We start from the raw sequence: 21,556 nt of genomic DNA on the forward strand, positions 1-21,556 counted from the left end.
TTAATGATTATATTATAGTATATCCACTATTACCACCAGCTTTACAAATGCCTTCTCAAAATTAAGGTAGGACTGATTTCATAAAACATGCCCCCTTTGCAACTATGTAGTCATCCAGACTTCCTTTGTAGCCAACAGGACACAGCACCTCAAGTAGTAAAATGACCTCAGGTATTTCAAGCACATACATTGCAGCTCTTTCACTTCACATACAGGACCTCTGCATCAGAAACAGGATTACTCACGAAGTTATGATCCAAACCAACAAAGTTTCTAGCCTGAAAAGACCATGTAGTTGATACAAAGCTGATCCTGAAAACCAGTTCTTACTACTCAATGTTTGCTAAGCCTGCTTAGGGCAACTTTGCTTCCCCTGCTTTTGTTTTACAGGGTAATACATCAACTTGCTAGCCAGAAGGCTGTCTATGAAATAAGCCCTTTTCTCTTGCTTCAGAAATTGTCTCTTGGAGCTTCTACTGACTAATAAAACTGATGTCAGGCCTCGCAGGCTGCAGTCTCTAGTCAGCCCAAAATACAACCAGAAAGTTACTGGCAAATTTCAACCCATAAATAGGCTTTACTGAACAAAGGAGAAAAACCTTGATCTGTTGTATCTTCAAATCCACCCGAAGGATCACTCCCTGATAGAGCTGGTTTGCTTGGTAATCTGTTCTTATTCCTTCCTTGAATGGACTAGTAGGATTTAAGTTTTAGTTTATGAGATATCAGCTGCCTTAACCAGTATAAAACATCGTTTATTCATACCAACATCTGTCACTGGTCATAATTTCTGGTTGATTTTAGGTGTTTCCCTGATTTCATGAAGCTTCCAAGGCGACCAAAAGCAATGTCAGAGATAACAATTTGATAAGTACTGTAAGTACACTCCAAAACTCATACATAAGAATAATATGCATGCATCAGTTTAAAGTTTAAGATGTAATCAAGGTGACTGTCAGCAATGCATGCCACTGCTGCTGTACTGGTGGTTTGTTGTCAGTTTTGGTGGTGGTGCTTTTATAAATACAAAAAAACATTTGGAAAACTGCCTTTTCTTTCTGCCTCTTCTTTAAAGCTGTAAAGAAATTGAAATAAAGAGCTACCCAGTGTAGTTTAATGCAAATTCAGATAAATTTCAGCAGGAAAAACAATCCCTCCCCAGGCCTAACTATTCTCTTCTGGTATCCAAATCAGATGCTATCACGCACACACATGACAAAGTTTCTGCCACGTTCCCAATTATTTGTAAGGACTTTCCCCCCCCCCCCCCCCAAGAGAAAGCCAAATTAACCTAAACTTGCCAAAACAAATTGAACAAATGCTCAGAATTCATAGGAGTTTAAGGTACATAATGCCAAATTACTGAGCTTAGATGATTACTGCTGTTCAATTTGCCAAAAATTCAGTACAGATATTTCTAACCCGTTACACTGACTAGAAAGTAAGTTTAATGGCAAGTACAGCATTAAATCTTACAAAGCAGTAATGCAAGTATTTATGACTTTAAATACATATATTTTATTTAAATAAATTATTTTCCATTAGCATCAGTAAAACCGCAATCAGATTTCTGAACTTTTCAAATTATTTTTTAAATCTTTTTTTATCATTGACTCAATGTGGTTGGAACAAGCCTCTGGAGTAATCATCCAGTCCAACCCCTGGCTCAAGCAGGGCTACCTACAGCCGGTTGTCCAGAACCTTGTCCAGTTGGGTTTTCAGTATCTTGAAGGATAGAGACTCCACAGCCTCCCTGGACGACCTGTGCCAGTGCTCCATCATCCTCACAGTGAAAAAGTGTTGCCTGATGAAATCATCTGGAGAGCCTATAAGCAAGGACCAGATCTCATGCTTGCCAAAATAAAAAGGAAAATAGCTTCCAAAACAAAACCCCCCCAAAAGGAAAACAGCAGTCAAGAATGTAAATTCAGACAGTGCTGATCACCTGTACCACCAGTCACTCTGACACTGTTCCTTTCTTGGAACTCCTGAAAAAAGAGCCTAGTCCAGTTAAGATACAGCTCTTCATACTATCAGCATGAAAAGCTGGTTTATGAAGTGCTTCTTTCCCTGCTTTGCAAGATGGACATTGGACAAGAGATTGTTCAAAAGACCGTAATGCCACCAATGCCTCTCTCTTTGCAGAGACTTCTTCAGTTCAAACATAGGCTCTCCGTCTTTTTTAGGACTTTCTATTGAGATCTAGAAGCTTAGAGCCAAGAACCTCTACAAATATTTAACTCAGGTTTATGTTATCTATTTTTTTTTGCTATAGAAACAGACAGCAGTGAACATGACACCAATTTTCAAAAGAGCTTTCTGAGGTAATCTTGGAAATGACAAACCTGTGTATCTGTCTCCTATAACAGGCAAGCTACTAAAAATTGGAATAAATAATAGATTGCACTGAACAATGCTGCAATACAGTAAACCCTGATGTACTCTATAGCCTTCAGCACAGTATCCAAGAAGAATATGAGAGGTTTGACTGGATCTCCAAATACCTTGCCTGTGTTTCCCCTGACTATTGCTAGATTCCAATTCTTCTGCTATTAAAGCCTTACGCTGGCCAGTAAACAACTTTTCCAGCATATGACCTACAGCTCAGGAGCCATAAATGCTTGAGTATCACTCACAAATAGAACACTTCAAGTAGCCTCCATCTAGATTTCCTAGGAAAAAACCCCCACAAACACTCAAAACACAATTTGGCTGCTGAAGGGACTGAGGCTTTTGCAAACAATACACTTGTCCTGGTTTTGGCTGGGATAGAGTTAATTTTCTTGTTAGTAGCTGGTACAATGCTGTGTTTTCCACTTAGTATGAAACAAATGTTGATCACGCCCTAATGTTTTAGTTGTTGCTAAGTAATGCTTACTCTAAATCAAGGACTTTTCAGTTTCCCATGCTCTGCCAGCGAGCAGGTGCACAGGAAGCCGGGAGGGAGCAGGGCCAGGACCGCTGACCCAAACTAGCCAAAGGGCTATTCCATGCCACAGAGCATCATACTCAGTATATAAACCGGGGGGAGCTGGCCATGCCCAGACAATTGCTGCTCAGGAACAGGCTGGGGCACCAGTCGGACAGGGGTGAGCAACTGTATTAATTTGTTTATTTGGGTTTTACTCCTCTATTTCTCTTCCCTTTTCATCACTATTATTATTATTATATTTTATTTCATATTATTAAATTGTTTTTATCTCAACCCACGAGTTTTACTTATTTCCTGAATAACCTCTCCATCCTGCTGTGGGTGGGGGCAGTGAGCAAGCAGCTGCATGGTACTTTGCTGCCAGCTGGGGTTAAACTACATCATCATCAGAATTGAGGAAGAACCTTAATACCATGAAGGGATAAGCACTTTTCATATGACACAAATTAAATCACAGTTCTATAGGTTACTCAATACTTTCTGAAGTACAGTATTGTGGTTACCCCCCCGAAAAAGCTGGATATTTTAGCTCACCGTACTTGCCCCTTCTGGAGAGGAGACTGATCTTTTTCATTACTTTTATTCTTCTCATATTTCACTTCAGCAAGAATTAATGTTGTAGGGTTTCAAAATGCTAATTTGAATAACCCTTCATTTTCTTTCTTATCTGCATAAGTCAAGCTGATACGTTTCTTGAAGAGATCAAACACAATGCCCTCTGTTTTGTTCCTTTTATAAAAAAGCCACATACAAAAGAAACATTGGCAGAAATATCTGTTCAGGCCTAATACCCTAACAAATGTACCTCTCTTGCCATAGTACCATTTCTGTCTGAAAACCAACCAAAAGAGTGGTCTGTACTATTGTACCATCTAGGTTTGATTGCCACTGGCTGGAAGACAAAAGCCTTGCCAAAAAGTTAAGTCTTTGGAATTCACTACCTGGCAAAAGAGCTTGAGGTAACAGAAAAAACTACACCCAAGAAGTCACATGTATGCAGGATGCAGTATCTGACCACTCTGCAGATGTAGCACAGCTTAGTATTACACATTTCAAGTGTGATGACCTGGTGTGAAAGGTGTTTGACTCCCAGCCCGCAGCCGAGCTACTCTCCTGGCTCTAGCTGTAAGCTGGGTCTGGAAACATCAGCCCCAAGTCCAGGCATTTAGCTAATGATGCACATAGGTCCAGCACAGGGCTTTGTAATTAAAGCAATGAACAAACCAGCTTGTTACCTACAGACCACATTCAAACCAGGAAAGGGAACAACTCGCTGAATGCCTTTGGAGACATTATGGAGACCTGATTGAATGGGTCACTGTTCCACGTTCTTGTCAAGAGCCAAGTGATTGACTAACAAAACCTAGGGCAGGTCAGGAAAGGGAAAACCAAAACCAGTTATCTGGAACAGCAGTTTCTCTACAGAATTTCTTTACTAACACGATCAAGGCTGACAGGTTCCAAAGGCGATAGTTAAAGCTTGAGGTGGAGAAATATGCTTTCCCTTCAAGAGAACACAACGTGGTTCTCAAACCCAAACTGGCATGCAATCACATCAGAAATGTAAAAATTTGTCTTGTACCCAGTGCAATATGCATTGAATGCTAGCACACGTGGAGAACACCCTGGCTGTCACAGCAGCTGCTACCTGACACAAACAGCCCATTATATCCACATCAGTATCACATATCAGGTACTGGACACTTCCACCAGTCAGAGAAGCAGCTCTGTTAAAGTAAGGAGACAGAAAAGCCAACAAAAAGCAGCAACTGTTCCACAACTCCTGCTGCAACTGTAGCTCCCCTTCATAAGCAACAGTCAAGGTTTCACATCTTTGCAGTTCACATTTTTGTTGTGAGGGCTATCAGACCAAAGGTGGTATCCATGCTAATTTTGTTTAATCCTCCCCTCTGCAGGAAGGTATAATTTCTGAATATGAAAGAATGCTAACAGCAGGAAAGGCTAGGAGAACTCTAAAGGTCCTTGAGGTACACTGTGGAGAAGAAAAAAAAAGTTCTGACAGAAACTGACTCCCTCCCCTGCATGCAGACTTGAAAGGGAAATGCAGAATGATCACAAGGACACCACCGAACTTTTAAAGTGAATACACAAAAACATTTGTTATTTTTCCATCTACTGTCCAGCTTTCAGTCTTCTGAATCAGATGCCAATACTGCCACAGTTGGCTTCTGTAAGAAAGTCACCTGCTGATACTAAAGGGGGGAATAATTCTTAAGTTCTTTGGGAGACAAATGTACCTAAGTGTAAAATGCAATCAGATGCTTAACAGAATAATTTATATTCATGAACACATTATTAATCAGAAAACTTTGTTCGAGGAAGGAATTACCTCAACAGGGCATGGGGATATCTTGAGGATTCTGTCATCTTCCTGTGGTCATGCAAGCAGGTGCCACTCAGGCCTGCTTCCTGTTAGCAACACAAATGTTACCAGAGCAACGCTGGGAACTCCCATTTCTCTGCTGAGAACACCCCCAGCGGGAAGTAATTCAGGGATCTCTTCTGTGGTAAATACATTCTGAGAATTACAAGGAACGGATGCACCGTAATCAAGAATTCTCAATTAAATTTAAGACAAAGTCTGACAAAGCGTTATACAGACCAAGAGGCAACAAGAGTGGGAAGTAAACATCTACAACTCAGTACTTGCTTCCGAAACACTGGTAGCAGGACCAATTTACTTATCCAGTGCAAAGTCTGCCACAAAACAAAGACAGGCATGGCTACCTAACACGAGACAAGACACAGATGCTGAAAAGAACTCAAACACAAAACCCATTTCAAAAGCTAAAAAAAGTCAAAATGTCCCTCTCTGAACACACCTACAAGCTTTACCCAGGCTTTTTCATGATACGCAGTAAAGGGTCTGCTCTACTTTCTAAATGCTGGGAAATCTGCTCACTGTTAGGATCCAAAACAAGCCAATTTCCTTGTAATTTCTTCATGCAATGAATGGAGATTTTCAGCTGCCTTGATAGCTATGGTCGTGTCCATCTAACTGAACTATCCCCAATTCCAATAACCCAAGCTGGGCGAGGTAAAAGGGTCTAAACAACTTTTTTCAACAGCTGGCTTTAACCACATCCTATTCTCTGCAGCTCTCGCCAGTATCACTCCTGTGCCCTACCTGATCAGGCACACGCCATGTTTGTAAAATTTGGATACATGCGACTTACGACTTTTGTTTTGGTATCAAAAAACCAGCTACTAGTCTTGTTCAGTGTATGTTGGCTCTACTGCTTTGCCTTCAAGTAAGAAAACCACAGCAATTTTTCTCCCCTGAGAACAGGAGTGGCAACTGAATGTTAAGTCCAGAAGAATCAATGCAAAGTCTAAATCCTGACAAACATAATGGGAGCTTGTAAACCTAGAGGAGTCCACAATACATCCACAGTGTAATGTTCACGTACATTAAACCTTGAGCTGTCTATTTACAGTCTAAATCGACTGCAGGCATAAAACGTATAATCTGATGCTTAAGCCTTCCTTATATAACCCCTACTACGTTACCTTTCTACCTTTAATTATTTACGTGGCAACTCTTCTTGGCAAAAAAATCGCTAACACATAAATATTAAATGACATAACTGTGAAAGTACCTTACATGTTTCACTGACTCAGAACACCTGTTTACAGCCTCCTAAATAGCTTAAGTTTTCTGGATGCTAAAACATCTGTAACATAAAACATAACAAAGGAGTATATGAACAGTAGCTTCTACCTATAAAATGAGAACATATTTCCTCTTGGAGTACCAGCCAAACCCTCCCAGCTAAACTACCTATGGCTGAACTAAGAAATGCGTAAAAGGTGCACCACTGCTTCATTTTTATGGATTGCATTACCCACGGCTGTAACTGCTACCAGCTGCCTCTGTCTGTCCCACATGGGTCCTGCTAACGTGCAGAGGCACGCACAGTGCTCCCCAAGACAAAAGCAATGTTTCTTAAACTGATTTATCCTTTCTCCACCCTCACCTGACCAGGTCTCCATGAAGCTGCAAAAAGAGGTTTTTCCTCCCTTCTCCATCGCATATCTCGGACGCCAGAGTGTCTACCGTACAGAGGACCAAGCGCAAGTCTGAAGAAGCAGTAGCTGCAGAATCTTTTCCATAGAGATACACGCAGCCTCGTCCGACGTCCTCTTTCAGCCAGTCCCTCTCACGGGAACCAAAGCGGCTCCTGATCAAACGGCTCCTGCTCCCGTTGCGCTTCACGTTCCTCTGCAAGCCCAAACCAGCATGTCAGCCGCCGCCCGGCTCGGCAGCGCCCGGCCTCCCTCCCCACGGCAGGCCGGGCCCGCGGGCGGGCCCCTCGCCAGGAGCCGGCGGGACCCCGCGGGCGCCGGGCCGGGCCGCCCCGCTCGGAGACAGGCACAGAAAGAACCCAGCCCCCCGTCCCGCCAAGGTCGATGCGGGCAGCGCCTCCGGCGCGGCCCCAAGCAGCCGAGGCGGCCCCACTGCGACGACTCGCACCCCACCACCCGCCCCGCCGGGAGCGGCCGGCGGGCCCCGAGCGGCCCCAGAGCAGGCCCCGGTCCGCTCCTCACCTTCAGCACCCGGATGCCGCCGCGGGGCCCGGCCCGGCCCCCCCGTGCACCGCCCGGGGCCGCCGCCTCGTCCTCCTCGGGCTCCGGCGTCTCCCTGGGCCCCGGCCCGGCCCCCAGTCCCGGCCCGGCCTCCCCCATCACCGGCCGGACGGCGAGACCCCGGGCAGCGGCAGCCCCGCCCCGGAAGCGCGCGGGCTTCCGCCGCCCGACGGCCCGCCCCGCCCCGCCCCTGAGCGCGCCCGGCGCTGCTGGGCCTGCCGGGGCCGCCGCGCGGCTCCAGCTCCGCGGGCGCGGCCGGGCTTAGCGGCTGAGCCGCAGCAGCTCCGGGAGCTTTCGGCAGGCGGGTGCTGCAGCGCCCGCGGGCTGCGCTCCCCAGCGCTCTCGGCCTGGGGCTGCGCTAGTGCGGGTGACACGGCTGCTTCTGGGGCGTCAGGCGCCAACTGCCTACTGACCGGGCGAGGAGAGAGAGCGAGCCCGCCGCCATCCCCCTCGCTTACCCCCTGCCTGCCACCACCCGCCTCCCAGGGCTGAAGTTACACAGCGGAGTACCTGCACATCGCCCTCTCAGCGCCGTGCCGGCCAGGCACATCAGCTCAGGCAGTCTTATGTGGTGGCTGCTAATAGTTACCATCGTCACTGCGCAGTTTACCAGAATTCGGTGAATGCTTGAAGACAGCTACTGTTCATGCCTGAACAGGATCAAGCACGTTAAAACAGAAGCCTCCCACCTTCCCCGTAAGTGCCAATGGTTCCAAACTGCAAACATGCTTTAGCCTGCAATCATCACATTTCTTCCTTGCTACACCAACTCCTAGTTTATTTCAGAATTAAGTCCAGACGTGCTTTCCAAATTCTCACCGTTGGTATTATTACTGCGCCAAACTCTGAGTTCTGCTACAGGTTTCCTTTAAACACTTCCTGCCTTCTTCCCCGTCTATCTGAGCACTCCGCTGTGACGCACACAGCAGCGCCTGACAGCGCTCCCTGGGCCCCTGGCACAGGACAAAGGCTGAGAAACAGCGTCCCAGCGGTCTGTCCTGCTCCAGAACCGGGGCCTCAGGGGACGGACTGCTCACTGCCACACAGACCCACTGTTTCCGATACCACTTCCGAATTCTGGTGTCTGGAGGGCTCTCCTATTTAAACACAAGGAACTGACAGACAACCCATCTTACCAGCAAGGTTACACGTGCTCTCTGGCACTTTGCATCAATTCATGTCATTAAACCACGGCAGTAACTGAACAGCCACCTATTTCTTAACACTTCCAGACTGTACCCATGAGCTGAGAAGACTTTAAAAATAAATCAAATTTCCATTGGGTTTGCTCTACAGAAAGGCATGATTACAATGCATTTCTAGCTATAGCCCTGTAGTTCTCAAACTACTTTGCCTCAAGAGAATCTCCGTAACGGAAAGGTGTATGGCAATACACAGGAGACTGCACTTTGCAAAGTACAATTATGTGTTAGAAAACACATGAAAAGCTATCTAATAAAGTGTGACTAGAAAATGCAAGGAAGAACCTTACCGCAGATACGTGTATTGCTTTCACAGACAACAAAATTACAAAAATCCTTATCCCTGAGGCACATAGAGTATGAAAGGCAGCTTTTTAATCAGCAAAGGAATCATAATGAACTCCAAGGACAGGCTGCAAACACTGGAGAAAAACATTTTTGTGTTCAGATCTCATCACACCTTTCTAGCACCTGGACAAGTACTGCTGCTCGTAGTTGACAAGCCCTCTCTCAGGGTGATATTTCACATGAACAGTTTAAACATTCTCCAATTGTCTACACTGATTTTACTCTCTGAAATTGCCTGGAAAGTTTTTCAAATTCTGCTCTTACCATTTCACATCATCTGACCTTGTCACGGCCAAATGTTAAGAATCAGTAAGTCCTATCCCACTGTACTTGCAAAAAGCAACAAGGCACAGCTTTAAATCATTGAATATTGACTCATTTTATTAATCACTTCATAATTTGTTTCAACCAAAAGACAATACACACAGCAGAAGTCTAATGCACCCCATGAAAATGTTTACATCTGTTATGCTCCTCACTCACCTAAGACTCAGCATTTATTTAAATTTTTCACATCTCAAAAATAGGTCTGCAGAAGTTAGAATGCCACCAGGCTCCCTGCTCAAATGGCATGTTTTTACTTTAAATTTGGTTGGGTTTGTTGGGGTTTTTAGGGGGGTTTTTTTGGTGGTTTTTTTTTTTTTTAACTATACTGTCAAAGAGGTGGGATGGGGCTCTATGTAAAATGTAAATTACAACATCAGGAAAGAAAAAGGAATATACAGGAATAGAGTGAAAGTTCAGAGGGAGGAGTCCAGTAGCTCCTTCCCTCACAGCTCCCAAGTAGAAAATGAACACATAGAAAGCGCACCGGCAGATCTAAAAAAAAAAAGTCATCTTTGCTGCTCCATCTTGTAGCTAGTACCAGCCTTGGGGAAGGCACTAAGTCACCTTTCCCAGCTATTCCAGCATCTTCTGAGTTATATATCCAAGGTACTGTATGAGTGGCAGTCCCCTCACTGATATTGCTTCAAAAGGTTGTTCAAGGCCATATTTTGTCCAACCAAAACCTGGATGAAGTAAAAATCTTAGGACTTTCCTGTCTCCCCTCCCCTTTCAGGCCCATTACGGCCACTATTCTATCATTTTTTAACTCAAAATACATTCACTTGAAAAAAATCCAGATAATCTCTCAAGTCTGTGTCTTGCTCCCTTTATATTCCCCTTACACTGAAGCAAGGAAAATGCTGACCAGACATGTAAGAACCGTTGCATTTAACCGGTAGAAAAAAAAAAAAAAAGACTCGCCCTATCCTCCGAGTGCCTCAGATCTGGACATGTGAGCACCCTTCAGTGAGAAAACAAAGCAGCAACACAGAGCTTAAGAGATGCACCTAGGGGTCAGGGAGCAAGCAATGGTATCTAGTATTGCAGATACAGGAACATGTGAAACCTGGCCTTCCTTCTGGCATAACATTAGTACCCCATCCCACAGCCAGGAAGGGAAAGAGCTCCAAGGACAACAAGAACGTTTGGCTGCTACAGGGGAGTACTTCATAGCCAAAGATGGCTTCAAGCAAATGCATTTCAGGTACACGCACCACCTCATCTCAGAAATACATGACAAAGTGCTTATTCCCCTAAGCACACTGTGCAAGGGTGGCTGAAGTTGCCAAGAACACCGTAGGAGTTTACCCTACAAGCTTACCAGAGACCAACAGCAAAACTCAGCTGTTCTAGGGGACAGAAAACAAGTACAAGAGGGACAATGTAGGCTGTTCCCAACTATGTGCAACAAACTGGCCAGGTGATCTCCCCATCTAATCTCCTACACCAATGCTCTTTCTCAACAAAACCAAATGGAGACTGATGTGTGCCAGCTTTCAGTACAAGTGACCATGTACAACTGTAAGGAGAATGGGAGAACTTACAGGAGTTCAGAAACTAAGGCAAAGACTTTCTCTTAGCTTCATATCTGACCTCAGAGCTCACTAGAGTCTGAATTTCACATGCTCGGCCTTCAACACTAAGGAGTTTGAGCTAGTGGGGTGGTGAACAGTCACAGCTGCAGTGAAATCAGCAAAGGTAAATGCTCAGCACCCACAAATGGACTTCAGTTCAGCCATTTTCTGCGAGACTGTCTGCTTCATACTTCTAGCTGAAGCACAGTATCTATCTCACCACTGACAGCCAAGGCATGACCCTGTCACAATCCAGGATTACTTTTAAGGAAATCATACATCATTTGGCTAGATTTTATAACTCTATGCTGATGCCAGTTCCAGTAGAATAATAAAGCTCTTTGCTAATACAAAGGCCCAAGCCTGTTTCATCAGTAAGGCAGTAAAAATGCCCTCCAAGAAAATATAAACTTCTTCCACTACACAGACCAGCACTGAAGTCAGTGACAGTTGGTCCTATGCTATATTACTTAATGCACTTAAAACCACAGCAGACTGAATAACCTTTACCGGCCTCCTGCTCCCAATCCAAGGGCAGAATAGGTCTTCATTTTTCCCTAAGTACGCCATGCACCACTCTTGTAATGTTTTTGGCAAGGACTGGAGCCTGTGTTAGCACTTTTGGAGACACAAAAAGCTGTGCCTGAGCTTGCCACCAGAGCGCTGAATGATCACTATCTGGAAAGCTCCAGAACAAAATTAAAGCAGGTGTGCCATCCATTTCTTTTGAGAAAGCACTGGGTTGGAAGCTGGAGTAACTTCAGCTTACCAGCACACTCATGGATGGTCTAATATATATTCTCCCTTCTTCCTCCCTGAAGAGTGCTGAACATCTGAATAGTTTTGCTACACTGCTTTCTGTCCTATACATCACCTCCATGAGAATTCACAGAACTGTACTACCTTGACAACAGTTCCCACTAGGAAGCATAACCAAACACAGCTTTCTGTAAGCTTAGAAGAGTACTGGACCTCACATCTTTGGATCCAAATACCCAAAACAGCTGGCTTCCATTCAAGAAACAGTTTAGTTAACCTTCAATCTGAACCTAACTTGCACACTTCTCTGAAAGGGGAGCAAGGAGCAAAACTACAATGATCAATTAAGTTACAAAATGGGAAAAGGTCTCTTTAAACCGCATGGTCTTTATTTCAGTGCCAATATTACAGATACAACACAAATATCCCAGTCAGAAGTAACTCAAATGGAATCCAGGGGGTCTACAACAGGCTCTGGAAATTAAATTGGGGAGGAGGTCTGGAATAACTGGGAAGAGCAACTTTGCAGCATAGTCTCTGATGAGCAGGAACAGAGCCCCTGCTCAAAGACTGATCTACAAAACAGAGTAAATCTTTTCTACCATAAACCACAACTACTGGGTTAAAAGGCTTTGAAACAGTCTGTGGTAGAAAACCAGCTGCTCCTCGTATCTCTACACCTCTCGTAAATCACCGTGCTTTCTGGGGAAGCTACAGAAGACTGTGAATCTGCACAGCTGTAGCTACTGATGGTAAGAAAGAAAATTAAAGTATAAGGTCTTCATTTCCAAGTACAGCACCAAAGCAATTTTACCAACGCTCACTAGCACCTCTTTTCCTGCACTGTGCCAGGTTTGCAGATGAACTCCCAAGGCCTAACTTGCTCTTGGTACGTATCACATAACTAAGAGGTGGGTGTATACAATAATGCACTGAATAGGCCATAAGAAGCCTCCAGTCCCTTCAGATATTGGGGATACAAGAAGAGGCAGGGCAGCCCGACATTCCCCAAGTCCCCAGTCTGAGCCCCAGATGGAAGTGCCTGAAGGAATCCAGCTAGTAATGTATGACGACACATCTTGCCCACCCCAGGGGAAAAAGACAGCAGAAAGAAGGGACAGCTGTTCACTTGCTGCAGAGAGAAGAAAGTTTCCCTGCTAGAAATTCCAGACTTCTCTTCCAACCAGGCTGTGTTTCTTTACAGAGGGTCGGGGGGGAAGGAAGGGAGGGGAAGGGAGAAGGGAACGTTGCTTCTGGCTGTGAATGCGTGTGTGAGGGAGTGCACAGTAGTCTCCACAAGCCACCAGCCTCATCAGCAGAGGAGAGGAGATTAGTCTTAATAGATATGCTTCAAAGTCAGCAATCACTTCAGGAAAATTCCTCCTCATCAGCAGGTCTCATCTGTTCCCCATGCCCATGGTGCAGTTTGGGGGATTGCCAAGGATCACAACCTTCTTCCCAGAGTTCTTTTGATTGGGTGGGGTGAGAATAAGAATGGTGCCAGAGCCTCACTGCCAAGACTGAGGGGGGAAGTTGTTGACTTCTGCTAGATCCTGCATTGCTGAGCCCTTGTGATTATATGTCAACTTGATCCGCATACGTAGTTGTTGCTACAAGAGAAAAAGGGGGAAAAAGAACAACAAACACAAAACAAATTCAGGTCTTCATTAAAGGTCAGCAAATCCTCCCATGTCCAGCTCCCCTCCCTTACCCCACAAATACAAAACACAGACCTCTTCCTCACCACAAGAGCTTGCTGGAAGGATGTGCAGCGTAAGCTATGACACTGCAGATAAGTGCTTAATCTGGTAGGATGTTGTTTGGGCACTGTAATTTCAGTTTTTCTGAAAGCTTGTACCTGATCTATAGCACAGCTTTGACTCACATCTCTCTTTGCACTGGCCCTGCTCTCACAAGCATTTAAGTCCTTAAATAAAAAAAATCACTGCCTTAAAGTCCCAGCTAACAACGGAAGAAAGTAGGGGCAGATCCAGACTCCGCTGCTCTGCACTTCGGCTCACAGGGAGCGATGTCGTTTCCCGTACTAGCTGTTCACTCAAAGCAGTGGTCTGGAAACTTCAAATATTGCATACAGCAATAGCACTGTGAAGGAAATAGCCTAAAAAAGACTAGAAACAGAGTCTCTAAGAACACTTCCTCCTGCTGTGAGTAAAATAACAGAATAGCTCAGAAGTTGTTTTAGACTGTCATTTGGCTGTCATCTGGTGGCCCTTAATAATAGCTAGAGCACAGCATGCTCCACCCAGGTTCTCTGTTCTCCTTACTCTCAAAAAAATCTTCCTTCCCAAAAACCCTAAAAGGAAAAGCAAAGAGTTGGCTGTTTCTGGCTCTTTTCCCCATACCTACAGTTAAACATGCAAAAGGGATAGCAGAGGAAGGGAAAGAAGGATGACGACTGCTCCAACCAGCCTCAAGATAAAGAAGTTATACTTTATCACCAATATATCACGATAATCAGTGTCAGGTTTTGTTATATTTGGCATTGTTTTGGGAAACTGGCCATCCATTTCAATCCAGCACAATGACAGTCCATGTCCAGGTGAAAAGACTTTTTTTTTTTTTTTACAACACTGACAAGACAAACAGCTACCTCCTAGGTAGCAAGGCTGTTGTGAGGTTGCCTCCCTGAGTATTCCAGGTAACTACACTAGCTCGTGACAGGGTTCTTGCAAAGCTGTACTTTCAGGCAGTAGCAATCTAATTGACAGTAAGAGATGCACAAATGCCTGAGGTAGAAGAATTAGAAAAGGGTAGTAAAATACTATTTTGCACCTCTGTATTCTGAAGTGTTCATAGGCATTCTGGTGTTCCAACAAGAAAGCATCCTACTATCTAGGTGTATTCTACTTTGTGGATCCCATCTGAGGTGGATATACTGCAACTTCTGGCACCTTAAAGGAAAACTCCTAAGCTCTCTCAAGTTCAGAAAATAGCTTTCAAGGTGATCTTTGAAAGGTGCTCCATGGCACCACAGAGAAATTCGTATCAGATGTATACAAGACAAACAGTAACTAGTCTTGTACCTTAATACAGGCAGAGGGGAGCACACTGCACGGAACTAAGGGATGATGCATGGACACCACAAAACCTATGCACTAGAAGATAGCTATTTCAGTGAAATCTTGGGCTGAGATTTGAGAATTTTTCCAATTTGTACATCAGTCTAGCAGCAACACTTAACTACAGCAGTACATAAGTGTTAACCTATGAAAACCTTAAGGTGTTTCAAGTTCTCCAAGATTTTTAACATCTTAATGTATTTCTTCCTCTCTGGGACACCCTTATCTCAATTTTATTTTTCTTTCTGATGCCATCTAAATACCTGCAAAGCCTCTTAAGGCCACACCCCACCCTCTCCTCAAGTCTGCTGTATCACAGTCTTTAAGCCTGCCTCTGAAGGCTGTAAAACAAATGAAATTATGGTTAAATCATACCTAAAAGATTCTTTCCATCAACCATTTAAAACTACACTCACCACATTAAAAACAAATGACACCACTTAAGACAATTTTGTTAAGATTATGGATCAAGCTATTTTTTGTGTAACAAATATTTCAAGTAATGCCGCTGCATTGAAATAGCAAGAACAAATATGGAATATATTTATATGGCAAGACACTTGCCTTTCAAGACATCACATTTACAACATACAGTCATGAGGCTGAGCTCCCCTAAAAAGGTCATCTAAAAACTTGTTTAACAACCATTCCAATGCAAGAGACATCCATGAATTCAAGAAGATAGCAAAGCTGTGAATCTGTTTCAGCAGCATAACCAAATAGAAGGCCAAATCTGAGCCCACAACCTCCTGGCTTTTTTTGTAACTTTTCCTAACCCTAACCAAAACAACTGTCATTAAAAACACATTGTTCACTACCATCACTCCTTATCTCTCATCAGAGATGCATCCTTAACTGACTGCCACTAAATGCATGACTCCAAGACAGCATCTTTAATAGCTAATCTTGGAATCACTCACCTTTTGTGGATTCAGGACTTTAATGACCTGTGTGATGGTCCCCGAGTTAAATGCAGGGATGACACTGCTGCTGGGAGACAGGAGCTGCAGCTGGAATGTCTGAACAAAGAGCAAAGAGAAAACAATTTGATGCTTAAGTGAGAACAAAGTGATTTGTTTGCACTGACAGAAAGCAAGGAAAACTTAAGAGTTCAGTTTCTGGCTCTGAACAATCAGTTCAACTCCCTATCTGTAAAGAACAAAATATTCACTGGCCCACCTGCCTTCCACATAAGTAAAATCCAGATAGCCCAAAAACTAGTGGGTGGGGGCTTACTGTAGTGTACCAAGATCAGCACCAAGATGTACTGTTTCAAGTGTCACATGCAGAGGAACAGTTAAGTCTGCTCAGCATACCTGTAACTTTGGGAGGCCTGTTCTTTCCCTGATTTCTTCCTATGGCAGGCATGAAACCAATCTGAATTAAAGTTAGAGCATTACTAATTCCTAGAAGTGAAATTCCCTTAAGTTAATTTATCTTCCCAAACTTGAAGAACATTCCAATCGCATCCTACTTGAATGGTCTGCGCTCCATTATAAACTAGGCAATATCCGTCTCCCCTGTTTTGTGCTGCAGCTAAGTGCAAGGGGAGACAATTCAGTGTTTAAAGGAAGATGATCACTAATCACCATGTAGGGACTCATTTACACTTTTATAAGCAACTAATAGCTTAAAAGATTTTTTCACTTATTCATAGTGGCAAAGAGCATAGTATATTTCTTGGAAACTAAGAATAAAGGGAAAGATTAGCGTTTACCTTGCAAGTTTCTGTCTACATGAAAGCACCATTCAGGAATTATTTGCAGCTGGCCCTCAACCTATCACTTAGTTGCCCTAAGTGGCTCTACCTTTGGTACTGCAGCTTGGAAAACAAAATCTGTCATATCCAGCTCTGTGCTGTTGGAGGCCTGTATCGTGATTACAGTGACACTAGGGTTGGTGTTTGACCTCTCAAAGGTGAAGTCAATCTTCAGCCCATTCTTGTTGTACGCAGTAATGGAGGGGATTCCTGTAGAAAACAAAAAAGCAGCAGACTTATGGAATCTGGAGATTAATTCTCAACACCATAGAACGCATTTACTTGACCCCAGATGAACTCGTAAGATTAAACACACTCCCTCTTTCTCCTCCAGTGTCTGTGCCACACTTCCAAATTCCCCCTCCCCCCCCCTTTTTTTTTTTGACTATCCCTTGTTTCCTGTTTTGGTTGGGTGCTGTGGCACTTCAGGCTAAAGAATTTACACATCCCTAACCTGCAGCAATATCATTGAAGAGAGGCTGTGATGAAAGTCCATCAAGCAGGAACGGAGGCTGTGCTATCTGCGGCACAGGGGCAGATACTGGAGAACCTACAAGAAATGGTGAAGTATTATTACTTAGCTGTCAGGAAATAAAGAGTAAATAACTCCTTCTCTGAAGATCAACTGCTGTGCATCATATTTCTTTAGATGAAGCTCTACAAATCATCTGTGTTGTCATCCTCCCCTTCTTGGCTTTCATTAACATGGATTGGCTCCTCTTGAGCTAGCAGGCATTCAAACGGAATGAATTCCGCACATCTCCCAATCCTCTCTGGAAAGGCCCACAGCATTCCCAGGGTGAAGCATGAAAATACTCAAGTCTCACCAGCTAATCATGCAGAGTCAACCTGTGACTATTTCCTGACTCCCACCTGTATGCTAACATGGATCTTGGGAAGTGTGAAGTCTAGGATGATAGAAAGTCAAGAACTAGCCAGCCCTCATGCCGCCCCAGGACTGAGAACGCAGATTTTTAAGAGATGCAGCCTGCTCACCTGTTAGGTTGAGGTCTCCCAGGAGGTCAAGGAGCTCTCCACCAGCAGAGGCTGGCTTGCTTGTAGGTGCAGTGGGGATTACAGGTGTTATATCACTTCCCCCCAACAAGTCCAATAAATCATTTGCCTAATGAGAGAGTGGATGGAATAGGTACATATTCAACTTCCTGTTACTCTCCCTTGCAAATGTAATGGATTTTACTTGCTCTCAGACTGAAGATCAACAGAGCTGCAGGCCAGTCAGAAAGGTTCTTAATTTGGCTATGGTCCCATGCCACACGTGAAATCTAGTTTCCATGCTCTTGAGACCATAAAGGCAGCGAAGGATAGAGTTCATGCACACTGAGACAGGTTGGGGGATATAGGTCTTTACCCCACCCTGCTCTTGCACTCCCCACAGTGACCTCTTCCGCACTCCTGTTCTTGACACTAGAGCCACTAGAGTAGAGAGATGATGCAATCATCACCAGGCCAGAACCAGCAAAGAGGCAGAGAGGGGGAGGGAGATGTTCTCATTTTACTGTTGACAGTGGCTGGTAGTGTGGCCTGACAGGCAGAGGAAGCTTACCCTAGATCAGTTTCCATTACCTGGCTAGCAGGCTGCAATCCAGAAGGTGGAGGTTTGGTTTCCAGTACTGCTGGCTCTGTCTCTCCGTTGGTCTGTACAATCTCAGTAGGGCCGTTGGTGGTGACTTTCTCCATTACTGGCATTCTCTCAAGCAGGGCTGGCCTGAAAGAAGCTGACATAGTCACACTGTGCCATCTTCCTGGATCCCAGTCCAAATACACAGACATTCAGGAGATGATATACACAGGGCAACCTGCCTTTTCCTTTTAGTTCCAATGCAGGAAAACTGTACGACTGCATGACAGCTTCAGGCAGTCCGAAGTAATCCCTAGCATTCTGTGCCAGTGTAAATACATCACCTGAAATCTGAAAGCCAAGCAAGCCTTCCCGCCTCCTGTTTTCCCCTAGTACTTGACACAGTTTCCACCATGGGGCTAGGATAACAAACCCAAGACAAAGATTAAGTAATTTAGCAATGGTGGATTAACTGCAGGCATGGGACACTTGACTGCTCTGTTCCACATGCAGCTGAGTCAGAGTCAGCTCATTTGACTTCTCTTTAAAGAACAGTTAACCCCTTAGAACAGGTGATGATGTTGAAAAAGCAAATCACCATGCTTTCATTTAACCAAATGAAGTTGAGCCCCTGAGAGTACCTTCCTGAAATGATGCAGAGACTGAAGAGGCATGGGATCTAGAATACTGACATCAAACCAAAAAACCTGTATGGGGGGAACTAGTCTGTAATACAAGAAAGGACATTAGCCTTGCATATCAAGCCACAAAGTGCTGCACGTAACAGGGGTAAGCCACACTGTCTACATGTCTTCTGGGCTGCGAAAGTGTTCTAGTGCCAATAAATCCAGCAATGGGCCACGTTTTTGACCATGAACAAAGTCTTAAGGAGCAGAAACTATTAAATATTGACCTTTACACTGTAATGAACAGCAGGATATACTGGGGGGTGGGGTGGGGGGTGGCCATGGAATACAGATGCTCTCTCATAAAACCAAATGAAGTTCACATATATTTTTCTGAAGGGCAACGCTACCAAAACTATGAATAGCACACACTGCCAATCTGATCAAAAGCCAACTGACTGCCAGACACCACCATCTACAATGGTCAACTCAGATCCAAAGCCTCTCATGCTAGGTTTTTCTCGACTCATTCATAAGGCTTCATGCAAAGCCCTAGGCAGCTCATGCACCCTAGCTCATTAAAATGACTTTTCCAAGAACAACTTGAGTTGCTGCATGGATCCCATGGGAGGAGAGAAAAAGAGGAAATCCTAAGGAAGTTGTGTCCTACACATAGCGAATAGGATGGTACTGTTGGAAAAAAATGATTGTGAAGAGCCTTTGAAAGAAGCTTTGGAGGCCCCTAGAAACAGTCAGTATTTAGTTCAGTGGCACCCACTTTCTCTGTCCTCTTATCTAGACTCTAAAATGGATGTGCCTTCATCCAATGGAATCTTAAGGAAAGTTTTCAAGGGTGGATGACGTTAATCCCCAGAAGATGTCCTCCAATCTTAGAATCCTCACTGAGCAGAACAATCTACGGTGCTCCTACATACCAGCAATTAACTATTGCATGTGGCAGATTAAGGACTATTCCGCAAAGAATTACAGATTTAGTTATTTCCACAAAACAGGGTTTTAACTTTCTCAAACAATCACTTGAGCAAAGCAACGATGAATGGGGACCTCTCAATGATAAGGTGTAAGGAGGTTAACATGCTCATGAATTGTAAAACATGGATGCCGAGCGGTAGAGTGAAACAGAATGTCTTTTCATGAAGAATTTGAGATTTTAAACAGATACTACAAGAAGACAGAGTAAATTGAAAAGATGTTCTAAAAATTTAAAAGTATTAACAGTTGGAGTAATTACCTCAAGTTCAGAGCACAGCTTAGAAGGACAGGTCAATGGATCCCCGCATGCTTATTTCATAGACATTTTAAAATCAATTTGAACCGAATGACTACGGTAATGTCATGCTAAAAGCTACCTGTGCTTACTCAGCTAGCAAATTTAAGATTCAACACCTACAAGCTGGTCAAGTTCAAGCTCAAAGCAGGGCAAATGTTTTGGCTGAGAGTCTGACCACAGAACAATCTCTCAGGATATGTTAAGTTTTAAAACACTAACCCTATAGATCAGGGAGGGATTGTAGTTCCTCTGTAGGATTACAGATTCTATCACCAGACAAAGTTCTCAAAGCACAAAGTGTGGTACACAGGAGATGAAAGTAGATGATAATGATCCTCTTCAAACACCAAAACTCATCAGCACTTACCTCATGTGATCATATTTCTTGAAAAGTGCATTATATTCCACTGCCCTCTGCTGTAGCTCCACATCGATGCTGCTGCCGTAAATGGAAACTACCTTCTTAATGCGACTGTGTGTGGGCAGAGGGAAACAGAAGCAAACAAAAAAACCACAGTATGAAATTAGCAGCAATAAGCAAGGGATTAGCATGTGTCATCCAGAAGACACTATCTGGCCTCTGCTCATCAAGTGTCCTGTTTAACTTATTTAAAACAATAGTCACTGGCTGTTTTCCTGGAGTATATATGCAACATCCATTTTTGAACTGTCCCTTCACAACAGCAGCAGCAGGTGATTAATATACCACCACAAAGCACATCATAAGAAAGCTCAGCCACCCACACTGAGAAGCCATTGGTAGCAAACAAGGCCATTTTCCTCTCCATCAGCAAAAAAAGGAACTGGAAAGAACAGCTTATTGAAGTAAAGACTTATACTTCTTCCCCATAAAGGAGTTTCCAAACAAAAGCAACGTGGATGAAATGCCTACACAGTAGAGGACATCCACAGAGAAAATTGTACAAATCAGTGGAAGTCTTCCACCCTGCAAGCAAAGGAAGACTGTAAAAGACAACAAATAACAAAAGAAAACAAACAAATTACTCTTGTAAACCATGGGAGCAGAACACGTCCAAGGAATACAAATGATGCCAGCATATTTGCAACAAAGCCCTGTGCAGTACAACAATGAGAACTCACTTGACAGTGCAGGTGAACCTTGTGGAAAGCTTCATGATGGCAGTAAGAGCGTAGCCTCGTGTAACAGATGCAGACATATTAGATATCAGGACGCTCTCTAAAATATCAAGAACTTCATCCTCTGTTGCCTGAAAGTACAGAAGCATTAGGGTGAGACAGAGAGAAGCTCTGCAGCAAGCCTTCCAGAGCATACTGTAAAAACCTGTCTCTTGCTTAATGGCCACGCTGTACCTCCTCCACAACTTTGTGAGCCTGTAGCATTGTGTTCAGAGTGTATGAGACATGTGCATCTAGGTGGAGATCTTAAAGTATTAGTTTTAAAATACAGTTCCTGTTCCACACACTGAAGGGCAGGTTTATCACCAAAATA

The 21,556-nt window shown here is 44.0% G+C and overlaps 2 protein-coding genes across 9 annotated transcripts in view; both read right to left on the bottom strand.

Moving 5' to 3' along the window:
* The window catches only part of PHLPP2 (PH domain and leucine rich repeat protein phosphatase 2), a 48,572-nt gene extending 40,880 nt beyond the window's left edge, over nucleotides 1-7,692 (bottom strand). For 3 of the 7 annotated variants that reach the window (XR_008749860.1, XR_008749859.1, XM_055819171.1), the window contains exons 1-2: nucleotides 7,502-7,692; nucleotides 6,931-7,175 (exon numbers count right to left, since the gene is read on the bottom strand). Coding sequence is in view for 5 of the 7 variants with exons in the window: in XM_055819171.1 (XP_055675146.1) it covers nucleotides 6,931-7,175; nucleotides 7,502-7,639 (383 nt within the window). In the remaining 2 variants the exon portion in view is untranslated. Of the gene's footprint in view, nucleotides 1-5,282; nucleotides 5,472-6,552; nucleotides 6,628-6,930; nucleotides 7,176-7,501 lie in introns of those variants that run through there. The other 4 variants (XM_055819169.1, XM_055819168.1, XM_013297695.3 and 1 more) reach the window with 4 other exon arrangements.
* A 1,758-nt stretch (nucleotides 7,693-9,450) lies between these two features.
* The window catches only part of AP1G1 (adaptor related protein complex 1 subunit gamma 1), a 51,705-nt gene continuing 39,599 nt past the window's right edge, over nucleotides 9,451-21,556 (bottom strand). For both annotated transcript variants that reach the window (XM_055819172.1, XM_055819173.1), the window contains exons 16-23: nucleotides 21,187-21,314; nucleotides 20,453-20,557; nucleotides 18,174-18,315; nucleotides 17,586-17,712; nucleotides 17,044-17,139; nucleotides 16,639-16,799; nucleotides 15,751-15,849; nucleotides 9,451-13,360 (exon numbers count right to left, since the gene is read on the bottom strand). In XM_055819172.1, the coding sequence (XP_055675147.1) occupies nucleotides 13,259-13,360; nucleotides 15,751-15,849; nucleotides 16,639-16,799; nucleotides 17,044-17,139; nucleotides 17,586-17,712; nucleotides 18,174-18,315; nucleotides 20,453-20,557; nucleotides 21,187-21,314 (960 nt within the window). In that variant the 3' untranslated portion in view covers nucleotides 9,451-13,258. The remainder of the gene's footprint in view (nucleotides 13,361-15,750; nucleotides 15,850-16,638; nucleotides 16,800-17,043; nucleotides 17,140-17,585; nucleotides 17,713-18,173; nucleotides 18,316-20,452; nucleotides 20,558-21,186; nucleotides 21,315-21,556) is intronic.

Source organism: Falco peregrinus, chromosome 14 (assembly GCF_023634155.1).
Source record: "Falco peregrinus isolate bFalPer1 chromosome 14, bFalPer1.pri, whole genome shotgun sequence".
Taxonomy (NCBI): Eukaryota; Metazoa; Chordata; class Aves; order Falconiformes; family Falconidae; genus Falco; species Falco peregrinus.